Source organism: Molossus molossus, unplaced genomic scaffold (genome assembly GCF_014108415.1).
Source record: "Molossus molossus isolate mMolMol1 unplaced genomic scaffold, mMolMol1.p scaffold_m16_p_21, whole genome shotgun sequence".
Classification (NCBI taxonomy): domain Eukaryota; kingdom Metazoa; phylum Chordata; class Mammalia; order Chiroptera; family Molossidae; genus Molossus; species Molossus molossus.
The window spans coordinates 30,196,707-30,216,383 of record NW_023425357.1 but is presented as its reverse complement, the minus strand read 5'-3'; the positions used below and the strand labels follow the sequence as shown (position 1 = coordinate 30,216,383).

At 44.0% G+C, this 19,677-nt stretch overlaps 1 protein-coding gene, 1 non-coding gene and 1 pseudogene across 5 annotated transcripts in view; 1 reads left to right on the top strand and 2 right to left on the bottom strand.

Moving 5' to 3' along the window:
- Window positions 1-559: 559 nt before the first annotated feature.
- Window positions 560-668, bottom strand: LOC118639650. Its single transcript, XR_004961227.1, has one exon. It is a non-coding gene; the product is annotated as a U6 spliceosomal RNA (small nuclear RNA).
- Window positions 669-2,172: 1,504 nt separating this feature from the next.
- Window positions 2,173-19,677, top strand: part of ZNRF1 (zinc and ring finger 1) — a 115,290-nt gene continuing 97,785 nt past the window's right edge. For all 4 annotated transcript variants that reach the window (XM_036275565.1, XM_036275564.1, XM_036275563.1 and 1 more), the window contains exon 1: window positions 2,173-2,914. In XM_036275565.1, coding sequence (XP_036131458.1) covers window positions 2,491-2,914 — 424 coding nt within the window. In that variant the 5' untranslated portion in view covers window positions 2,173-2,490. The remainder of the gene's footprint in view (window positions 2,915-19,677) is intronic.
- LOC118639265 lies at window positions 16,371-16,957 on the bottom strand (annotated as a pseudogene).

Sequence of the window (19,677 nt, the reverse complement as noted above, 5' to 3'; positions counted from 1 at the left end):
TTTTCTTTTAATATTCCTCAACACCCAAGAAACATCTAAACCTGAAGACAATTAAAAAAATTTTTTTTTCCTTCATTGACTTTAGAGAGAGTGGAAGAGGGAGAAAGAGATAGAAAAATCGATGAGAGAGAACATCGATTGCATGCCCCACACTGGGGATTTGGCCCACAACCTGGGCATGTGCCTTGATCCAGAATTGAAACGGCAACCTCTTGGTGCAACCACTGAGCCACACCAGCTGGGCTATATAGAATTTTTATAAGAGGTTATTTAAGCCAAACTGATGACAATTAGCAGGAAGCAAGATCTCAAATGTTCTAGAGCAGTGGTTTTCAACCTTCCTAATGCCGCGACCCTTTAATACAGTTCCTCATGTTGTGGTGACCTCCAACCATAAAATTATTTTTCTTGCTACTTCATAACTGTAATTTTGCTACTGTTATGAATCACCATCGGAAATATGTGTTTTCCAGTGGTCTTAAGCGACCCCTGTAAAAGGGTCGTTCGACCCCCAAAGGAGTTGCGACCCACAGGTTGAGAACTGCTGCTCTAGCGAGTGACAGTTTTGCAGTTTCTTTTATTTATTTATTTATTTTTAATTTTTAAGGGCCATGCTAATCTTCTCTGTATCGTTCCAATTTTAGTATATGTGCTGCTGAAGCGAGCACTGCAGTTTCTTTTAAACAATTGGAATTAAGGGGGAAACATAAGGGAGATTACCTGAAGGTGGGAGAAAGCAATGTGCAGGGTAGTTAAGATTATGTGCTCCCTTGAGGATGGTTAAACCTTCCTTGAAGGGGTATGAAAAAGGGGCAAATCAAAGGTTAACATAGATGCACAGAAACAATGAACAGGGCTTGCTTAAGGGAAAGATAAAACTTTTACTAAAGAAGTTATATACCTGGGATGTGACTACCTATCATGACCTGTCCAGTTAGAATTTATGGTCAGATCACCCCGTGAGGTTATTTTTGGTTAGATTTATCACAGCACCCCTTTTTTTGCCCACACTGTTTCAGGTCCTTGATTTGGCAGTTAGTTAGACCAGGTGATGCTCATAGGCAGCACTCCGTACTTGAGAAATAGTGAATGAATGAATGAGAAAATGTGAAAGGAACATTCTGCAAAATGCAGCCTTGGTCAACAAATACTTATTGAATACCTATTGTGTCCCAGGCCCTGTGGTGCATGCCAGGATAAAAAGTAAACAAAACAAGAGACCCTCCTTAGACTAGTTCTAGCTGCATTATTCTATTATTTCATTTCTATATCTTTCACCTTTTATCACACAAGTAAGGACTTTCAGGATCACATTTGCTTAAGCCCAAAATAAGTTCTGATGTACTGTCAGCAAAATACGGACAGTGCCCCAGTGTGCTGATGGTCTCCAAACAGCTAAAAATCCCCCAAATGCTAAGCTTCCTGATCTTAGGGGTCCTTGGACGGAGAACCTCCTAAAGAACGGACAGAGTGTCCACCAGAGGGTGCTGTGGGGGCAAATTTGAGCCGGGAGGGGAGCTTGACCAGTGACCCTCAGAGCCAGGTAGGCGTCTTGAGTAATCTTTAGTCTTCCTGTGTTTCCTTCCCACCCCCTTGAACCATCGCCGCCCCTCCCCCATAGTTGGTTTCCTCTGAATAATTAGCCACTTTCAGGGACGTAAGAGTGCTTTCTTTGAAAAGACGCCTTGCTCCTGTTTCTGAAGCCCTGTGCTTCAGGCCACTCAGGTCACAGGCCCGGGTGGCTGGGTGGGGGCCTCCAGGACGTCACCGGCCAAGCGCCGCGGGGGCCGCGAAGGGGTTAAGCCGGCCGAGGGGGGGGAAGGGGAGGGGGCGCGGGCCGCGCCTGCGCTCTGCCGCCCTCCATTGTCTCCACGGCGGCGAGGAGCGCCGGCGAGCGCAGCCCGGGACCAAGCGGGGCGGCACGGCTGGCGGGGCCGACAGCAGCTGGAGCGAGATCGCGACGCGACGCGATCGCGGCTTCCCGAGCTCCGCTTGGCCGCCCAGCGCCGCAGCCCGCCCGAGGCCTGGAGGGGTCCGGGCTGCCGTCCATGGTCGCGGCGTCCTGAGGCGGGGTCGCGTCCGGCGCCCCCAGCCCTCCTCCGCCTCCTTCTGTCCGGCGGTCGGCCTCCTCCGGCACCTCCCCGCGCCCGCCCGCCGCCTCCCTCCCTCCTTCCCTGCGGCTCCCCCGGCTTTCGGGCGCCCGGGGGCGGCCTGTGGCGCGCCGAGTCCGCGCCGGACTGCGCCTCTTTGGACCTTGAGGGGAAACATGCGCTTGGCTTGGGTCGTTTCAAATTCTTAGTTTGGGATCCCCGCCCGCCTGCCTCTTCAGCCCCGCGGGTTTTCCTTTTATTTTTTGTCCCCCCCCCTTTTTCCTTCTGATCCCTTTTTGACTCCCTTCCCCTTTATGCTCGCCCAACCCTCCCCCCGCCGCTGAGAAGTGGGGGAGGGCCTCGGCCTCCAGGTTCCCGCCCCATCGGGGCCCGGGCGAGCATGGGGGGCAAGCAGAGCACGGCGGCCCGGTCCCGGGGCCCCTTCCCGGGGGTCTCCACTGATGACAGCGCCGTGCCCCCGCCGGGAGGAGCGCCCCACTTTGGGCACTACCGGACGGGCGGTGGGGCCATGGGGCTGCGCAGCCGCTCAGTCAGCTCGGTGGCGGGCATGGGCATGGACCCCAGCACGGCCGGAGGAGTGCCCTTTGGCCTCTACACCCCCGCCTCCCGTGGGACCGGCGACTCGGAGAGGGCGCCCGGCGGCGGAGGGTCCGCGTCCGAATCTACCTATGCCCAAGGCAATGGTTACCAGGAGACGGGCGGCGGTCACCATAGAGACGGGATGCTGTACCTAGGCTCCCGAGCCTCGCTGGCGGATGCTCTACCTCTGCACATCGCACCCAGGTGGTTCAGCTCGCACAGTGGTGAGTCTGCGGGTAGTGGAGGCCTGGGAGGGAGGAGGGCAAAGGAGGGCGCGCTGGGGCTCCCCAAACCTTGGCGCGCGTGCGAAGGTTTGTACGTAGAGTGCACGACCTGGATTTGTCTTGTCCCCTTGGTTCCCGAAGCCAAGGGACAAATTGGATACCACCCTCTAGAAAAGAGGCTTTCTGCGAGGCTGTGGAGGCGGGTGTTTTAGGACTTCAGTCGTTGGTCCACTTGTGGATGGGCAGAGTGAAACCTGCCTAGTGAAATCTCACTTATTGGCATAGCCCTCTTCAGCGAAGAGGTCTGGCCTGGTTTATAGCAAGTCAGCCTCGGTGCTTTCTTTCGGAAACTGCAGCATTGTGCCGACTTCACCCTTACTAGACAGAAATCCAATTTGACCAAACAAAGTGTGAAAAGAAATAAAATTGGGGCCAATTGGGTGGTTGGATTAGGGCTCTCACTCTAGCTGGGAGAGAGGGGTGCTCAATTTTGCCACCCTGCTGGAGGTCTGTTTGAATTGTTTAAATTGAAATAGCTAGCAGGCTGCAGGCATAGACAGGTGTGGCCTGCTGAATGGAGGCCCAGCCAGAGATCCTCTCTCCCAGGCTTTGCAGGACTAGGGCTCTGGTCACCCGTGCTGCATGCAGTAGGCTTGACTCAATGACTCTTATATCCCTCCATCTTTTTTTCTTACCCTCAATTCTAAGTGCTTGGTCTTCTAGGTAATTTGCATCTTTTTGTAAGGGAGAGGTGGGATTTTATTGCCAGGCTGTTGGTACATGACAGGGGAAGGGGAGGATTCAAAGAATCAGGATGAATTCACATTGTGAACTTCTGGTGACAGGCCAGCAAAAAGCTGGAGGAGGATTTCCCAGGTTCTGACTGGCAGGAGCTTCTGGAGGAAAACAGGTCTGTCTGCTCCCCTAATCTGAGAAGCAAGGTTAGGCTTCTAGAATATTGATCAGAAGGGGTGTGCAGCTGTTATTTACTAATTGGCCTATATATTTGGAAATAGTCTTTTTTTTTTAAATTCTATAAAGTTTAATTTGTGAAATAATTTTTTTTTGAGGAGGGATAGTGATTGATTGCAGTTAACACTTGAAAGTAGCTTTTGAATTGCTTGGATGGTATTTTATTACCTGAACAGGCCTCTAAATATCATTGAAGCTCTCTGACTTGCATCAAACTCTGTCCTGAATGAGATGCAAGGCATGACTGCCTTTGGCACTTCTAGACATTTGATTGACTTTAGACATCTTGAAATTAATAATATTTCTTATAAAATTTGATCCGGAAAGAGTCAGCTGTATTTGTGAGATGATGTGCTTAAGTTTTTAAAATAATTGTCATTAGTATTTTATTATTATTTTTTAAATATATTTTTATTGACTTTTTTTTTTTTTTTTTACAGAGAGAGCAATGGAGAGGGAGGGAGAGATAGAAACATCCATGGGCTGCCTCCTGCATGCCCCCTACTGGGGATCCAGCCTGCAACCTAGGCATGTGCCCTGACCGCGAATCCAACCGGTGACCTCTTGGTGCATGGGATGATGCTCAGTCCACTGAACCACACTGGCTGGGCAGTATTTGATTTTAAATTGAAAAGCACTATAAGAAGTTTCTCTAAAATCAGAGAATTCTGTGTGTTGTTAAACAAATGTAATCTTATAGAGGCTTGTCTGGGGAAGGAGTTCCTTCCCTGTTTGCTAAAATTTCTTGTCTTTCTTTTACTAGAAACTTCTTTTCCCTTATTCCACCACCAGGTTTCATGCTGGAATTTTAAGCTTAAAATTAGATTCCAAAATTTCAGATTCCTTAGCTGTGAAATCTTAGTTTAATTATTTTTTTCATTCAGTTGTGGTCAGGGTAGGAAGAGCCACTGAACCATGGGAATACAGGAAAAGGTGGAACATGTTAATTTCTTAAGGAATTAATGTTAAGCCTGTGTTGGGGGTTACTGTTAACATTTTGGGTAATAACTTTCTTTATAGGACCATTTTGTCATTCTTCAAGACATTGAACATACCTGGCCCTACCCACTAAATGCCCCTAGGAATTTCCAAATGCACTTGGTAGGGTAGGGGCATGGGGGGTTACGGATTGAGAACCACTGCTTTAAGAACTCCTTCTTGCCCGGCCAGTGTGGCTCAGTGTTGTCCCGTGGACTGAGACTGTCCCGGTTCAGTTCCTGGTCAGGGCACATACCTGGTTGCAGGCTCAGTTCCCAGTGGGGGGCATGGATTGATGTCTCTCTCTCACATTGATGTCTCTCTCTCTCTAAAAAAAAAAAAAAACCCTGTTCTTTTATTTAAATAAAGTAAATAGTTTTTTCTGTGCAGTTTATTTGAGATGAACCTTTGTATTTCCACTTTTCTACAGTGTTGGTTCTATCTCCCTTTCTGGAACAGGTCAAGGGATCTTCCTTCCAGGACATCCCTTTTCGTCTCTTGTTCATTGTTACAAGAAGAGAAACTCATTTCTATTTTGGAGCCTTTGAGTAAGATCCGAGCAGTTTTTGCTCTTGTGTCTTAAAAGCATAAGGGTAAGGATTTCGGTGCACAGTTGACTAGATGCCTGGAAGTTGTTGTGATCCTCTTGCTTGTGTTTTCATGGTGCTTTGGAACCCTTCTTGGGCACAGAAAATAGTTGTCAGTGAAGTAAGTGGGGGAGTTCATTAAGCAGGAGGCTTCTTCGAAAGGAGTAAGCAGATGTATCAGGAGGTAGAATCCTGTGGTTCCAGCTCCTCTGAGTAGCTGTGACCTTGGATGAGACACATTTCCTCTCTTGAACCTCATCTTTGTTGTTTTAAATATGTTTTTATTGATCTTTTAGAGAGAGAGATAGAAACATCGATGTGAGAGAGAAACATTGATCTACTGCCTCCTGCACACCCCACACCGGGGATGGAGCCTGCAACCTGGGCATGTGCCCTCCCGGGAATTGAACTGGGACCTCTCAGTCCATGGGATGACACTGAGTCTACTGAGCCACACTGGCCAGGCTCATTTTTGTTATTTTAAAAATAGATGCGTAATTCTCTGCAGGCAGCCTTGTAAGGTTGTTTCCCAAATTCTGTGAGGATTCACAGTACTCATATTTGTCTTCTCTTGGTTCCTACACTTCCTTGGGTTGTGACTCTCACATACCCTGTTCTGTATGCCTGGAATGCTTTCCCTTTCATTCTGTACATGGATAGCTCTTTTATGTTCCCTTAGGTTTCAACTTAAATTTCTCTTCAGAGACCACTCTTAAAAATTGGTTCCTTTCTATTAATCTCTCCACTCACTCATCTGTTACCTTAATAACATTTAAACTTTATAAGTATTTTATTTATCTGTTTACTTTTTCTGTTGAGTTTGACTAACTTTTAAGCTCCATGACAGAACTGTGCCTCTTGATCACTATTGTAACTCTTGTACTGTTTATGCTTGGCACAAATATTTGTTGAGTGTGCCTTGTGTCCATCATCTCATTTAATCATCACTACAACTCATGAGTTAAGACTTTTTATTCCTATTTTACAGATGAGGAAACTGAGGTTAAGGAACCTACACAGTTCAGATAGCAAATAGGTGGTGGAGCTGGGATTGGAATGTGGGTCTTGCCAGAGTCGGACCTGGGCTCTTAATCATTACACTCTACTGCCTCTCATCCTAAAACATAAGGAAGCTAACAGGGTCCTAGAAATTACACTGGCCTGTGAGTCACAGGACTATGTTCATCTCATGACTGGGGTGTTCATTAACTGCCTACTTGTGGCCTTTGGCAAGTGAGTCATTTAGCCTCAGAGTCACCATTTCTTCACCTGTAAGATGGGGATAATATCTATCCTGCTTACCTTGTTGGGTCTCCTGAGATAGTGTTTAGAAAAGCCAAATAACAAACAAATGAAAAGTGGTGTTCCTGTAGGGACATTTCTCCTATAGTTCTCTGCCTTCTTTCATTTCAGAATTTGCTAGGCATTGAGATTTAGAACTGTGTGAACTGTTTCCCCAAAATGGAAGCTAGTGCTATCTGCTGAAGTCTGACCTGCATTGTTGGTCTGTTCACAATAATGAATGCCATCCAGAAGAACCGCTTTATAGAGGATGGGAGTTATAGAGTCCATTCCTTTCCACGTTAAAATTAAGTTTTGCCAAAAGGTGTTTAACTCCTAATAGTATCCTGTTTGTCTCAGAATATGGATTTCTAGACGTGGGGGTGGGAAACATAGAGGATCCACCATGTTGGAAGGAAGAGGTTGCCTGTTTTCTGGGTCCTACTCTAAAATGGCTGGTCACTGAGGGTTTCACTTGAACTTGTTAGTCATATGTATGTATACACAAGCATATTCAGAAAAATCTAGCCCGGCCAGTGTGGCTCCGTGGATTGAGTATTGTCCCATGGACTGAGAGGTCCTTGTTCAATTCCCAGTTAAGTCACATCCTTGGGTTTTGGGCTCGATCCCCAGTGAGGGGCATGCAGGAGGCAGATGATCAATGTTTCTCTCTCACATCGATATTTCTATTTCTCTCTCCCTTCCTTGCTCTCTAAAAAAAAAAAAAAAAAAAATCAATAAAAACGTAAAAAAAAAAGAGATTCACTGTCGTCACCAAGCCACCAACTGGGACTGATAGAACGTGACTTTTCATAAGTCTTTAAACAGGCTAGCAGGCCCTGGCCGGTTTGGCTCAGCAGTTAGAGCGTTGGCCTGTGGTCCAGAGAGACCTGGGTTCGGTTCCTGCTAAGGGTACGTACCTCGGTTGCAGTTTGTCCCCAGCCCTGGTTGGGTCGTGTGGGTGGCGGCCACTCGATGTGTCCCTTTCACATCGATGTTTCTCTCTCTCTCTTTCTCCCTCCCACTCTATCTGAACAAAAAAAATGGAAAAATGTCCTCAGGTGAGGATTAAATAAATAAATAAATAAATAAATAAATAAAATAAACAGGCTAGCAGGATATCTCATGGGTTGTACTTTGCTGCCACTCTAGGATTCTCAAGTGATTTAATTTTCTCTATTCTTAAATTAGGAAGAGGTGTAAACTCCATTGGAGTGGACCAGAAAGCCTTTTCCCCCCTCACCATAGGTGTGCTAGAGGTAATGGTTCTTTGCATGGTTTCCAGAGAAGGAAAAACATTCTGTGGTCTCTAAAGAGAGTGTTTGGTCCCCTGCCCTGCACACGTTCTATTCTTTTTTTATTTATTTATTTTTTATTGATTTTAGAGAGAGAGGAAGGGAGAGGGAGAGAGAGATAGAAACATGAATGAGAGAGAACATCAATTGGCCGCCTCCTACATACCCCCCACTGGAGATTTGGCCCACAACCTGGGCATGTGCCCTGACCAGGAATCAAACCAGTGACCTCTTGGTGCGTGGGTCTATACTCAACCACTGAGCCACACCAACTGGGCCAAAAGCTCTATTCTTAATGAAGACTTTTTTAAAGCAGTTTTCAGTTCTCTGTTAACCATGAGGGCTTCTTTTCTTTCTTTAAATTGGTCTTTTTTTTGGTTTGTTTCTTGGTCCATTGACATTTGAAAAAATTTTTTTGCAATTTTTATTAATTTATTTTTGTTACTTAAATTGACCTTTAGAGAGGAAGGGAGAGAGAAAGAGAAACCTCAATGTGAGAGAAAAACTTTGATGGTCTGCCTCCTGCTCCTGTCCCGACCTGGGATCCAACCTGCAATCTGGATATGTGTCCTGACCAGGAGTTGAACCTGATAACTTTTGGTGTATGGGAAGATGCTCCCACCAACTGAGCCACACCAGCCAGGGCATGAGGGCTTCTTTTCTTTCTTTCTTTTTTTTTTAATCCTCACCCAAGGATATTTTTCCATTGATTTTTTTTTCAGATAGGGAGGGAGGGGGAGAGAGAGAGAGAGAAAAACATCATGTAAGAGAGACATGAAGACTGGTTGTCTCTAGCATGACCCCAACCAGGGCTGAGGATTCAACTCTAATGGAGGTATGTGTCATTGACTGGAATCAAACGCACGACTCTTCCACCCCCTGGCCCACGCTTTAACCACTAAGGCAAACCAGCCAGGGCATGAGGGCTTATTTTCTATAAAACAAAAGAAGTTCCCTTGAGAAGAAGATAATTTCTTGAAGGTCACAGTTAACTCTTATTAGATTTGAAAGATGTTGCAAGAAACAGAGGTTTTACTCTTAAAGTGTTTGCTTTATGGGATAGGTACATTTTACTGCTAAACAAAGACACCCCAAATGTGTCACAAGGAATACTCTGAGCCAGACCACTCTTAACCAAAGAAATGCTACTGTAAATCCTTTTAGGAGAAGGAACATGCTTTGTGTTTTACGAATGTGAGAGTCAACCCAAGCTTATTGGGCACTAACATTTTAGTAAGCCCAATTCTAAAACTAAATTTTTTGGTGACAGTTTCAAAATTGGAAAAAACTTCATAGGGAAGTGGTGGTAACTTTTAAGTGGGTCCTGTTCCTACTGAGCCTTAAGTAGGGGTGTTTTAATGACAGTGGGTCTCTAAAGTTGTGATACTAGAATGTTGAAGTTAACTCAAAACCTAAATCCTAATCCCAGTCTTTAGAATGATGGATGAGTGTAAATTTCCATGTTTCTTTTCCAAGTTTTGTCATGGTCTAGTCTAAATCAAATGGTTCCTAGCGATTACTGCGGGTATAGGCTTAAGTAGGAGAAAGAACTTCACAGATCCAGCATTTGTTTTGTATTTTATCCTTTACCCAAGGATATGTTTTTATTGATTTTAGAGTGAGAGGAAGAAGAGGGAGGGGGGAAGAGAAACAGAAACATCGATCAGTTGCCCCTGAACGGGGATTGAACCCACACCCTAGTTATGTGCTCTGACTGGGAATTGAACCTACAACCTTTTGGTATATGGGATAATGCTCCAACCAACTGAGTTGCCCGGCCAGGTGATCTAACAGTTTTAACTTCTGAATTTTATGTTTTCGACAGCACACAGGTTTATTCTGGAATCCAGTGGTTGATTTCCTGATATTGATAAGGAGTGAGTTGTGGGTATAAATGAATAACCTGAAGACCAGTCCTTCAGCATGAAGTAAATAAAGAACCAAGTTTAATCTTAAAGCAGCAGCTGAGGTAGTTTCTAGACTGATGAGACTGTTTATCTTGAGATCTCCCCAGAGTTGTTAGAATTGAGAGTACCACCTTTATCTGTTGGGAATAAAGAGGAAGGGGGAATTCACTGGGTCCCTGTAAATACCAAGTTAAAGGAGGCATGGTAAGAATTTGTAATATTCTATAATAAGGAGGCAGGTACAAACAAGAATCCTTTTCTGAAAATGGCTCAAAAGGTTTCAAACTTGATTCTGCCCAATATTCTCCAGGGGGCTCGTTGACCATGCAGATGACTGGACCTCACTCCCAGAATTCCTTAGAGCTAAGGAGAGACCCAAGAATCTGAATTTGCAAATGATTCTGAAAATGTAAGACCTCAACTCTACCATGGATATAGCTTTTCTCTCCCCACACAGAGAAAGAACTTTTGATTTTGGGTGCATTCTAGCATTATTTTCAGTATTGCTAAACCAGGCAGATCTTTCCTAAGCAGTATCCGTACAAATCTTTTCATTTGTTTCCCAAGGGTAGATTCACCTGGCAAGAGCTGTGTTCATTATTTGATGGTTTTCTTTTACATGGAACTAAGCATTTTTCTCCTGCAGATAGGCTTAAGCCAATCTGCCTTGGTCCTGAGAATTGAAGTTGCTCCAAACAGAAGTTAATTGTGGCAATGTCCCCTTTCCTTCTGTGCTTGTCTTCCCCCTGATTTTTCTTTTAAGGCACAGCTGCTGCCTTTAGCTACTTGTGCTACAGAAGAGCTTACTGAGTTATACCCTCTTTTATGTATCCTCAGCTCTTAGGATGAATCCAGACTTTAAATGGACAAAATACCTCTTTCCATTTCTCTTACTGATCCAAAAGTATGAGACTTGTTGTGTATGTGTGTGGAGATCTGTTGAGCTAAGACATTCATTTATTCAACTGGTATTTATTGAGTGCCTCCAGTATTCTAGGACCTCTGCTAGGTGCTAGAGATATATATTTATCAGAAGGGCGATAAACATTATTTTGTTCTTTCTGTTGAGGTAAGAACGTCCAAACCAGTAGAGAATTTTTATAAAATTTACTTGAGCCAAACAGAAGATACACCTGGAAGCAACATCTCAAAGACTGAGATAAATAATTCTAAGGAAAAAAAACAGTTTGCAGCTTTTAGGCATTTGGGATTGAGGGGACTTTAAGGAAGATTACCTGAAGGTAGAAGAAAGCAAGGTGGGTGGGTGTCAGATAACAGGATAGTTCAGATGTGGTCTCTGGAGGGTGGCTTTAGGAGGAGTCTGAAAAGAGGCATTTCAAAGGTGTGTTAACCTAGATGTTTGGAAACAATGGACAGAGCTTGCTTAAGGCAAAGATTAGCCTTTTTACTGAAGATGTTATGTGCCTGGAGCCTGACCACTCACCATGTTAGGAATTTATGTCAGCTCACCCTGTGAGGTGACGTTCCCTTAGAACCCCTTTCAGGTCCACATTCCTAAGAATCTTTGCTTTCTCACTCCTTAAGGGAGAGTGTGAATATTACAGCTTATGGAAGATTTTACCTTCTTCAGTGCCTCAGTTGAAGAACCCCTTCCCTTTCAGGTCCACATTCCTAAGAATCTTTGCTTTCTCACTCCTTAAGGGAGAGTGTGAATATTGCAGCTTATGGAAGATTTTACCTTCTTCAGTGCCTCAGTTGAATAAACAAACAAATTCAGGGTTTTGTTCATGAGGCTGCTACATGGATAATATTTCCTCTCTACATACTCTTCATTCTTTCCTAAACCCTAGTTCTGAGCTGGGGCAGGTGATCTTTTCTTTGTGGTTCCAGAGTAGTGCCTACTAAGGAGTTCCTCATATGTCCCAATACAGGTGGTCCTCCACCTTCTCAATGAGAGTATCAAAAGAAAAACTTTTCAAACCCTCCATGTGTATATATATATTTTTTCATGTGTATTTTTTTTTCTTTTATCTTCAGATAGAATGGGAGGGAGAGAGGGAGGAAGAGAGAGAGAAACATCGATGTGTCTCTCTCACATTGAGTGGCTGCCACCCACACGACCCCAATCGGGGCCGGGGACAAACTGCAACCCAGGTATGTGCCCTTAGCAGGAACCAAACCCAGGCCTCTCTGGTCCGCAGGCCGACACTAACTGCTGAGCCAAACTGGCCAGGGCTCTTCATGTGTATCTTTGACTTCAGGATCTTTTTTATCCCTAGAGCCACTTTTCTTCCTGGTCATTGAACACTGCTTTCTAGAAGCATAATCCACCACTTCTGTCTCTAAAATTTATCCCAATTCACAAAAACCCATAAGGAAATATGAGGAACAGTTTTCCTCCTTGGTCTACTAAGCGTATGTCTCTGAGCTCCACAACATTGACATTTTAGTGCTGTCTTACGTAATTTTTAAAGCCTTGTTTATGATAGCCAATACTAGTAACTGAAATGTCATTCCTCCTGGAAAAATTATTAAATCTGTGTTATAGTTGAGTATTTTTTGTTCAAACTAAAGAATTTAAAAGAATGTCCCATGCCTAGAATCTTTATGCAGACTTCAGCTATAAGGTGATACTGAAGGATAATTTTTAGAGAAACCTCACCTTACTTTTAGGAACATACTGTCATCTTGATCTTAGAGAATTAAACTTGTTATAATATGAATCCAAGTTTCTTGTTGGTAGTACCTTTGGCCCTCAAAAAAATATAGTTAAATAAGCCATCACATAGGCTGAAATCAGTCACCTCTGTACTACTGTACAGTATCTTTTTTATTATTTTTTTCTTTATTGATTTTTAGAGAGAGAGGAAGGGAGAAGGAGAGAGATGGAAACATCCATTAGAGAGAACATCAGTTGGCCACCTTCTGCATGCCCCCCACTGAGGATCAGGCCCACAACCTGGGCATGTGCCCTGACCAGGAATCAAGCTGGTGACCTCTTGGTGCATGGGTCACTGCTCAACCACTGAGCCACACTAGCTGGGCTGTACAGTATCTTTTAAGGTCAAAGTTGATTTGTTAGCAGGTAGGAGAAACTTAGATCTGGAGTCACCCAGATTATCTTGGACAGATATAGGAGGAGAACCCAAGATCATAGACCCCAGCCAGCTTGGTCATTTTGCCCACATTTCTCAGCTCTTTGAGATCTTTTTATTTGTTTCCATCCCTCCCTCCCCCCACACTGAGAATATGTTTTTTCCTTAGGGAGAGCTATTAAGATTCTTTTATCCTAAGACCTGCCTGGCCCAAGTATTTTGGGAATCCTAAAAAGATCAGAGAGGAGTCCAGCCTAAACCAATCAAGTACTTGGTCTACCATAATACAAATTAGCTTTCTGTAATTTTATTCTCTTCTATTTAATCTTGTTCTGTTCTCTTTAGATCATTTATGCTTTTAATGCCCTCTAAGGTATAATAACAGCTTTTCAAAGGAACTTTATTTTTTAATCCTAAATAAGTTTTTCAAAGAAATGTTATTTTTTAGTCCTCACCTGAGGACATGTTTAGAGAGAGGAAGGGAAAGAGAGAGAAACATTAATGTGAGAGAGAACCATCGATTGGTTGCCTTCCAAATGCGCCCCAACAGGAGACCAAACCTGAAACTCAGGTATGTGCCCTGGCTAGGAATTGAACTGGTACACAGGATGACACTCAACCAACTGAGCCACTCCACCCAAGGCCAAAGAAACTTTTTTTTTGCTTTTTTTATTTTCAGATAGAGCGGGAGGGAGAAAGGGAGGAAGAGAGAGAGACACACATCGAGTGGTTGCCACCCACACAACTCCAGCCGGGGCAGGGACAAACTGCAACCGAGGTACGTGCCCTTAGCAGGAACCGAACCTGGGACTCTCTGGTCCATGGGCCGATGCTCTAACCACTGAGCCAAACCGGCCAGGGCTAAAGAAACTTTTTTATAACACTGCGCACTACTGTAATGAGCATCATCAAATACCCATGTATACCACATGTTATTAGATTTCCTTAGTCCTGATCAGAGATATGGCTGAACCAGTCATACCATTTCAGCCAGTTACACTTAAGAATGAAGGGAAGTCTTAAGATCTTTGGTGAGGGCTGGTTTGCACACTAGCTGCCTTCCATCTTAATTTATGACAAACACAACCATGTTGGCTGTATTTATTTACTTACTTATTTAATTTTTTTTTTAATCCTCACCAGAGGATATTTTCACATTAATCTTCAGACAGAGCTGGAGGGAGAGAGGGAAGAAGAGAGATAGAGAAACATTGATGTGAGAGAGACATATAGATTGGTTGCCACCCGCACAACCCCAACCAGGGCAAGGGATGAACCACAACTGAGGCACGTGCCCTTGGCCGGAATCGAACCCAGGACTTTTTGGTCCACAGGTGATGCTCTTACCGCTGAGCCATACCAGCCAGGGCCATGTTGGCTGTATTTAATTGATCTATTTCCTACCTCCTCTCTCAGCTCAGAGGCCAAGTGCAACATAAAAGGATAGTGAAATCTAAGTAAGCATCTCTAATATTTTGAGATATAGGGACTTCGGTTATGAAGAAGCAGACCTTTGAGAAATAGTATTATGAGCTGTTCTGTGTTTGCTGTGGCTTTGGAGAACCTTTGGATTCTTCTACTGAAAATCTGTTTGGAAAAAAAAATCTTTTTAATGAAACAGTGTGAATCACAAAGCAGGCACTTCTCTCATAATAGCATTTCTCACCAGGGGAATTTTTGGTAGCTGTTGGGGGAGGGATTTGAGTAGGTTGTGGATGATAAGTCTCTCTGTGGAACATACCAGAGGCTGCCATATCAAAACTCTGGTGTTTTCCATGCTGACTAGGAGCCCTGAATTCAAAGTACAGGGCAGCAGAATAGAATGGGGAGGCCTGTGCTCAGTAAATTGTCACCATAGCATGACCAATGAGATTGGAGTCTTAACAATCAAACTATACCATTGTAGTATAATAGGATCATGAGACTGAGGCCTTGGGTCAGAGGGCCTGAGGCTATTTTCAGGAAAAGCATCATATTTCTGGATTAAGGGATGGCTGTGGACCTGATGATGAGAATTTAAGTCATGAGTGTGCCTTCTTTTACCATATGGTGAAGTAGTGGCCTGGTGCTTGGTACTGGCCATGGGACTTCTTTACAAAGAGAGGATTCATTCAAGGTCATCTGGGCTCTTAAGATTTGAGGTCTAATAAAGCACTTAGAATGACGCCCAAAATGAGCATCACCCAGTCAGTCTCTTTATAGGATGGTGAAAAGGAAATTCTGAAGATATTAAGGGTTTAGAACAAGCCAGGATTATGATATCAACATCTAAAATGCCTGTCCTCAACCTCTCTGCCCACCCAAACCTGAGATTTGACTGTTGCCAACCTCAGTGACTTACATTTCTTCCCTCCTCATGTCTGAACCACTGTCTTGTGTAAGCTGCAGAGGAAAGTCTGAAGGTTATACATCTGTGTTAAGATTTGCTTTCCTTGGGAAAGTCATAGCTGTCTCCACTCTGTCTTTTCCTGGCTTTGTACTTTTCTTCAAAGCCTCTTATCAGTTCCAAGTCTCCAGAGTTCAATAAAGGGGAACAGGAAGTTGGTGTTTGATGCCTAAGAGCCAGCAATAACTAATGAGAGAAGAGCACAAGCACAGAACTGGGAATGGGGTTCTGGGCCTTGAGGTATGAGGCCTTTAGGACTATACAGACATCCTTCAAAGATGACTTTAACCAACTCTTTCGAACAAGGAAAAAGCAATAGGAACCATTGTTCTGAGAGGACTAATTTTCTTAGGTTACATAGTAGAGGCTCAACATTTAAACTGATGGTATAATTATAAAGTGTCTTGCTTAAGGAGTTCAAAACACTTAAGGAAAAAGTGATTATCACTTTTATAAAAGAGCAGGAATTATTTCCCTGACTCTCTTTTCCATGAGGGGCCTCAGGGTACGTACGCCCTGTCATGGGATCCAGGCTGGAGCCTGACCCTTCCTTTTCCTGTCCATTCACTTTTATGAGTTGAACTCTAAAGTTTCAATGCTATGATGGCAAAATGGGAAAGTCACAGGGATTTGTGCTATTTCAAATTTGGTTTCAACTTGCACATTTCAGGAAATCAAATAGTGATGTGACTCTGAATAGGAGCTCTGGTCTCTTGGAATCTTTTAAAAAAATGAGCTAGCTATTTCAGACATTCAAAAGAGATAATGCACTTTACCCACTGACCAGATTAATAAATAAAATATTACAGATGTGATTATATGTACCTTCTCCAATTGTCATTTTTCTCCTTCTCTTCCCAAAAGTAACCGCTGCCCTGACTCTCCTATTTATCATACTGTATATGTTCATACTTTTACTGCAGGTTACTGTCCAAAACAGTATTCATTTTTTTTTTCTGCTTTTACTTTTATTAGTCTTTATTTTATGCTGAATTTACTCCCAGGCCTTAAGTTTTTGTTTCTTCAGTTTCTTCTGGGATATCTTTTTTTTCTATGCAACCTCCTCTTCTGGTTTAGGAACAATCTGCTCTTTCTTAGTGAGGATCATTTCAATGTGGCAGGGAGAGCTCATGTATGGGTTAATCCGCCCATGAGCTCTGTAAATTCTACCACGTATCTTGGGAGCTTTGTTTACCTGGATGTGCTCAATAACCAGAGAATCTACATGTAAACCCTTAAGTTCAGCATTGCTCTCTGCTTTTTTAAGCATGTGCAGCAAAAACTCAGCACTCTTTTTGGCCACCGACCCTGTTTTCCAGCCCCACTGTTTCACCTGGGCACACCTATCAACTCCACCATTGTAACGACGGAAAGGCACACATTGCTTCTATAAAGTGACATCCTTCAGATACTTGGTGGCTTTTCGAATATGCATACCTTTGATGGCATGGGCAGTTTCCTGAGTGTTCTTAAAGTGAACAAGAAGATTTGAACGTCTTGACTTGCATGATTTTGTGGGGTTTTTTGGGTCAAGTGAATAGCGAACCATTTTCAGAGGTCACCTCTGGCCGCTTTCGGGAAAAGCCAAAACAGTATTCATTTAATTTATGTAAATTCTATCCTTTCATATCCTTGTATGTATATTCCTCAAAAGGGATTTGAGACCTATAAACCCAATGTAGTACTTACTGTTCTACCACATTAATTTTCACTGCTGTACTTTTTTTTTTTTTTTGGTACATGCCCCTAGCGGGAACCGAACCCAGGACTCTGGTCTGCATGCCAGTGCTCCAACCGTTGAGCCAAACTGGCCAGGGCATTCACTGCTGTACTTTTTTTTTGTTTTGTTTTTATTTTATCTTCATTGTTGAATGTATTACAGATGTTTCTCATTTGCCCCCCATTAATCCCCCCTCCCCATTCCCACCCCACTCCTGCCTTTTCCCACACTATTGTCTGTGTCCATTGGTTATGCATATAAGTTCTTTGGTTTATTTCTTCCCATCCCCCCAACACCCTTCCCTTTGAGGTTTGTCAGTCTAGCAACCAATTTATACTTCTTTTTTTTTTTTAATCCTCACCCGAGGACACTTTTCCATATTTTGTTCAGATAGAGTGGGAGGGAGGGAGGAAGGGGGAGAGAGAGAGAGAGAGAAACATCTACGTGAAAGGGACACATCGAGTGGCTGCCACCCGCACGACCCAACCTGGGCTGAGAACAAACTGCAACCGAGGTACATGTCCTTAGTGGGAACCGAACCCGGGTCTCTCCGGACCACAGGCCAACGCTCCAACTGCTGAGCCAAACTGGCCAGGGCCAATTTGTACTTCTTAATCCCTTCACCTTTTACGAACATTCCCCCAACCCCCCCTCCCATCTGGCAACCAACAAAATGTTCTCTGTATCTATGAGATTGTTTCTGTTCTGCCTGTTCATTTTGTTTGTACATTCAATTGTCGATAGATATGTATTCATTACCATTTGGTTTGTTCATATATTTTATCTTTTTCTTCAAAAAGACCCTTCAACATTTCATATAATAACAGTTTGGTGGTGATGAACTCCTTTAACTTTTTCTTGTCTGGAAACTCTTTATCTGTCCATCGATTTTAAATGACAGCTTTGCAGGATAGAGTAACTTTGGTTGTAGGTCTTTGCTTTTCATCACTCTGAATATTTCTTACCACTCCCTTCTGGCCTGCAAAGTTTCTTTGAGAAATCAGCTGACAATCTTATGAGAACTTCCTTGTAGGTAACTAACTGCTTTTCTCTTGCTGCTTTTAAGATTCTCTCTTTGTCTTGAACCTTTTGCACTTTGATGATGATGTATGTGTCTTGGTGTGGGCCTCTTGGGGTTCATCTTGTTTGGGACTCTCGGTGCTTCCTGGACTTGTATGTCTGTTTCCTTCACCAAGTTAGGGACATTTTCTGCCATTATTGTTTCAAATAGGTTTTCGATTTTTTGTTCTCTCTCTTCTCCTTCTGACACCCCCAAGATGCGAATGTTGGCACACTTGAAGTTGTCCCAGAGGCTCCTTACACGATCCTCATATTTTTGGATTCTTTTTTCTCTTTGCTGTTCTGATTGGGTGTATTTTGCTTCATTATAATTCAAATTGATGGTTTGCTCTTGGCTTTACCTACTCTACTATTGATTCTATGTAAATTATTCTTTATTTCAGTTAGTGCCTCCTTCATTTCTGACTGTGCATCCTTCATTTCTTTCTTTTTTATTTTTTTATTTTTAATTTTTCCCTCACCTGACGACATTTTTCCATTTTTTACTCAGAGCAGGAAGGAGAGAGAGGAAGAGAGAGAAACATCGATGTGAAAGGGACACATCGAGTGGCCGCCACCCACACGACCCAACCAGGGCCGGGGACAAACTGCAGCCAAGGTACATGCCCTTAGCGGGAACCGAACCCGGGTCTCTGTGGACCGCAGGCTGACGCTCTAACTGCTGAGCCAAACCAGCCAGGGCTGCATCCTTCATTTCTGACTGGTCCTTTTTTATGCTCTTGAGGCCCTCACTAAGTTCGCTGAGGTTCTCACTAAGTTTATTGAGCATCCTTATAAGCAGTATTTTGAACTCAGTGTCTGTTAGGTTGCTTATCTCCATTTTGCTTAGTTCTTTTCCTGGGGTTTTGTTCTGTTCTTTCATTAGGGACCTGTTTCTTTGTCTCCTCATTTTGGTTGCCTCTCTGTGTTTGTTTCTGTGTATTACCTAACGAGAGGTATGGGGCTATCTGAGACCAGATGCTGCTTATTTGAAAGAATTTAAGAAAACCTGAAGCAGGATCCAAGATAGGCCAATTTTATGGTTAAGCAACTGGCAACAGCTTGGGTGGGCCTGAAAGTTGGGTGGGGCGGGGCCTCAGGGAATCACCAGGGCAGGGCAACCAGTGTGAGCCAGGTTGCTGGAGTCCCAGATATGGCAGCTGTCTGCCGCCCCAGGGAAGAGCTCACCAAAGGAACAAAGGCCTCTGACAGCACGTCTGTGCCAGAGAAAGCCCCCTCTTCAGCCCTCGCTCCAGGGCCAAACAGCTCAGTTCTTCCCTGTATGTCTCTGGTGCCCCTTGAGCTGCCTCCCCTCCATGCTTAGGTGGAGTGAGTCCGATAAGTCCGTGCGCAGGCCCTTTAAGAGGAGCTTCCTGGGGCTCCAGCCACCTCAGCCTCCCTGAGCCTCAGTTCCCACTAGTTCTTGCAGCCTGAAGTTATAGGGACTTCTCTTCCTGGCACTGCAACCCTGAGCGGGGTGCCTGGGGTGGGATGGGGACCCTTCAGTCAGGGAGGACCTTGC